General features: G+C 68.6%; 1 protein-coding gene across 1 annotated transcript; it reads right to left on the reverse strand.

The window, feature by feature from the left end:
- Positions 1 to 21: 21 nt before the first annotated feature.
- On the reverse strand, positions 22 to 3,321 carry LOC108635106 (double homeobox protein 4C-like; the record flags this gene model as incomplete). Its single annotated transcript, XM_018045392.1, has 6 exons — positions 3,287 to 3,321; positions 2,242 to 2,396; positions 1,981 to 2,125; positions 1,214 to 1,368; positions 630 to 827; positions 22 to 571 (listed from the first exon to the last, which is right to left on the reverse strand). Coding segments are annotated over exons 1-6 (1,237 nt in total), but the record flags the coding sequence as incomplete, so codon positions are not given.
- Positions 3,322 to 4,255: the final 934 nt, after the last annotated feature.

Genomic DNA, 4,255 nt, shown 5'->3' on the forward strand with positions numbered 1-4,255 from the left:
GGGCGAGGCGTGCCCGTTCACCGGCACAGGGCCCCAGGGAAGGCCCCGTGGTGGCGGATGGCCGGTGCCGGTGGCAGCCAAGATTTCCTCTAAGAGGCTGGGTGTGCCAGCGAGAGCTGCCTGTTGCGCTGCGACGGCAGAGGGCCCCGGGGAAGGCCCCGGCGAGGCGGGGCGCCCGCGCCGCCAAGAGCTCGTCGAGGAGGCTGGGTGCGCCTGGCAGGGCCGGGTCCACCCCGTGGTCGGCAGCGGCCCCCGGGAAGGCCCCGGCGAGGCGGGACGCCCGCGGCCGCCGAGAGCTCGTCGAGGAGGCTCGTCGAGCTTGGGAGGCTGCGGGCTGGGGCTGTGGCTCTAGCGGAGGGGCCGCGCCTTCCCCGTAGGGTGACCCCGGCCAGCGCGGGATGTGTGCCTCCGGCTGTCCAGGCGGCAGGATGGCCCCTTGCCCAGGCTGCCCGGGGGCCGTGACGGCAGGGGAGCGCGCGGCCCAGGGAACTGCTACCTGGGCAGGAGGTGGTGGCTTCCCACTTGGCTGGAGAGCCACCGGGCTGGGCTGGACCATGAAGATCATCAACGGCTGGCCCACACAGACCCCAGAGGCAGTCCCGGGCACCCAGAAGGCGGGGGCCCCGAACGGAGCAGCTGCGGCCGCCGCCGCCGCCGAGGGTGGCAATGCTCTCCTGTGGCGGGGAGGGGCGAAGGGGAGGAGAGGTGCTCTGGACAGCGGGTGGGGCCCTTCGGTCCTCTGGAGCAGGAGGAGTCGTGGCTGCTGCGCCGCCGGGCCCGCTCGGGCTCTGCTGGGGGTGCCGAGCTCTTCGGTTTTGAAACCATACCTAGGGGAGCAAAAAGGCAGACAGGCACATCAGAAGTCGTGAACGTCCAGATCACCGTGCCGGCGCCTGCGCCGCGCCCATTCGACAGCCCGCCTGGCCGCCCGGCCTCTGGTCTGTCAGGCCCAGGGCGGCTCCTGCAGGGCTGTTTTCTGCAAACCAATCCCTTGGCCCTGGGAGACGAGGGGGGTGCCCGCACGGCCCCAAGCGGCCCCAAGCCCTCCACTCAGCCCGCCGGCTTTCGGCCCCCTCCCCCCATGCCCCAGCCCCAGCCCCAGCCCCAGCCCCAGCCCCAGCCCCAGCCCCAGCCTACGGGTATCCAGCTCCAAATGCTCGGCAGGGCTCAACCCTCCTGACTCCTGGGCCCTTGCGCTGGCGGGAGCACTTACCTGGATTCGAGGTTCTGGGATTCCCGTCTGACGAGCCAGTTCTTCCCTGGCGGCAATCCCCGGGAAGCGATCCCTCGTGAAGGCTTGCACAAGGATGCTTGTTTGGGAAGGAGAGATGACGGTCCTCTTTCTCCGGGCCTCTCGGGCCGAGTCTCCTGCCAACGAGAGAACGCACCGAGAGGAGAGGACGTTACGGCCCGTGGAACGGTCTCAGCACAGATACCCTAGACGGTGGGCAGGGGAGGGGGAGGCCCACACACCTGAACCACCACAGGTGGCTCTGCAGCCAGGGCAGGGCCCTAAGGAATACAGCCACAGATGGATCGGGTGCCGGCACCCATCGTGGATGCGTGCGTGCGTGCGTGCGTGTCCCTGTGTGTCTCTTTCCTCCTCCGCCCTTGCCGCCCAGTGCCCTGAGGCATGCCCCTCGGCCAAGGTTGCCTGGGCAGCCGGAGCCTAAAGTTCCCGACGGGGGCTGGGGAGGGGGGTGCCAAGGAAGGGGGACCCAGTGCTGCCCGCCCACGCCGACTGGGGGCGTCGCGCCCCGATCTGGGACACTGACGGGGGCGGCAGCAACCGGATAGCCCTGTTTCCTCCTCTTCCCCGCGCCGCCACCCCACCTCACCCCACCTCACCCCACCCCAGCCCCCTTGGTTTTTCTGGTCCTCCCGTGGCCATCCACCGGCAGAGAGAATTCTCTGGCAAGGGGGGGGGGTTCGGGACCCCTCCTGGGGGACTTGCTTTTGGGAGAACGCTGGCTAAGTTACCTGGAGAGGAAGACTGAGGTCGAGGCGGGCGCGACGGTGGCGTGGGCGTGGACGTTGGCCCCGCTTCCCCTTCTCGGTGCACATATTCAGACGGCGGCGATCGGCTCTGCTTTGACCGTCTTCTGCGTTGGTTTTGGAACCAGACCTAGGGGCAAACAGAGAGAATTCCTTCTGAGGAGAGAGGCCGCCAGGTGCTTTCAGCCGACTCGGATCGGCATGGAGAGCCTGAAAGGGAGAACGGGGGCAGAGACGGGGGCCTACCTGAACTCTGCTTTCGGCAATGCCAAGCTCCCGGGCCAGCCGTTCTCTGGTCGCTATCCCAGGGTAGGGGTTCCGTTGAAAGAGCGCTTGCAGGGCGTCCTTCTGGCTCAGCCTCAGAACGAGCCGCCTCCTTCGAGATCCTGTGGCGACGGGCCCTGTGCAAGAAGAGCAGGGAGGGCAGAGTCTCAGAGCACACGGGGGAGGACTGGACGGCGGAGCCCAAGCGTGCTCCCCCTGTGCCTGAGCAAAGCCGGGAGCCCGGGGACGGGTGTGCATTTGGAAGTCACTTGGCGACACCCCGACAGCCAGGCTGAGAGGCAAGGGTGGTGGGGACATCCCCCACCCCCACCCACCCCACGCCGGCACGCAAGGAACACCAGCAAGCAGAAAGGAAACCAGACCCGGCCCCAAAACAAAGGCGGCAAGAAATCCCACCCGCCCCGTGTTTCCACCCGTCTGGGGGGGATGCCGGGGAGACGTCTCAATGGGGCTGCTCCCAGATTTCCCTCCATGACGATGCCAGTGGGAGGGAGCCTGGCTTCCCGGGGCTGACACGAGCAGAGGCCGTGTTTGCCATCACTAGGGGGAAGGGAACGCAAGGCAGAAGGCACTAGGCCCCTGTGCAGAGGAAGCCACTGAAGGCGGCAAAGCCACAGAGCTCCCGGGCTCCCGTTCCCACAGGAAGATGTGAGGATAAAGGGCCTCATCCCAGCACAGCACCCGCTCCCACCCGCCCCCGGCCCCCGGCCCCCGGCCCCCGGCCCCCGGCAGCGCGCCCCCTGACACAACACCGTCTTCCCGGAAAAGAGAACGGAGAAGCCATGTGTGTGCCAAAGGAGCAAGACGAACGAACGATGCCCACCCCCCCCCGCGCCCCCCCCCCGCCTTGGGCACACCTGACGCCTGGGAACCGCGGGCCCGTCCGATGGGTCCCCACCGTTCTCGGGCGGGGGGGAGGTCGACACGTTGGCCGAGAACCCTTGCCCGGGCCACCCGCAAATCCCCTGAGACGTGATCCGACCCCAGGGACCGAGGGCAAACGTACCGCTTGAGGTGCTGGAGGAGCCGGACGAAGCCATGGTGGGAGAGGCACTCGGGCGCGCTGCAGACTGCTGGCCCAGTGGGCGGGGCCCCAGCAGCTCAGGACTCTGGAGAGCGGGAGGCGGCTCCGCCCCCATTGACGTAAGCAGGGTTTAGGTGCGTAGATGGAGGGGGCCGCCCCTGGCCTCTTTCCAAGCAGAGACCGTGAAGGGAGTCCCGTGGAGCGAGTGGGCTTTTCCCGGGCACGGCCCGTGCCCCAGACCGCCCAGGTCCCCGTCGGGGTGGGCGGGCAGTTCGGGGGACTTCGGTTTGTGGCCGTCCCACGCAGCAGGGGGGGTGGGATCAACCCGGGGTGGATCAATCAGGGGCCCTCAGCAGTGCCAAGGGAGCTAACTGCCCGGGAACGCCCCTAGGTCCCTTTGAAGTGGCCGCCCACGCCGCCCCCCCCCCCCCGACCTCCTTTCCCAGCCTGCCTTGCCTTCCAAACCGCCCTGGGGTTTCCCGCCTTTTCACATTCCGCAGGTCCCTGGGCCTCGATTGCCCCCCGCCGGCTCCTCCGAGGCGTTCCGGGACACTGGACGCTCTCTCCAGCGCCTCCACCTAGATCCCTCGCTGTTCCCGCCTCCGTTTCCCGCCTGCCCCTCCCCAACTCCTCCGTGCGCTGCTCTTGGCGTCCTTTCCCTACAGCAGTCCCAGAGCGCCACCCCCGAGGGCTTTGAGTTGCCTGGAGCCCAAGGCTCCGGCCAGAGACCTGAGGGGCCAGCGTCTGGACCGGCAGCTCACGCCATTTGGGGCTTTTCTCATGTGGAGCCTGAGGCCCGCACCGCCCCAGGCAACCCCCGCCCCCCCCCCCCCCCCGCCCAGCGCAAGTGCCCTGGCGATACCCGCCCCAGGGGACAGTCTACCCCCTACTGTGGGGAAGGAGGTTCCACTAAGCCAAGGAAGCAACACGGGGGATGGACGAGGAGAGGCG

This window comes from Capra hircus, unplaced genomic scaffold (genome assembly GCF_001704415.2).
Source record: "Capra hircus breed San Clemente unplaced genomic scaffold, ASM170441v1, whole genome shotgun sequence".
Taxonomy (NCBI): Eukaryota; Metazoa; Chordata; class Mammalia; order Artiodactyla; family Bovidae; genus Capra; species Capra hircus.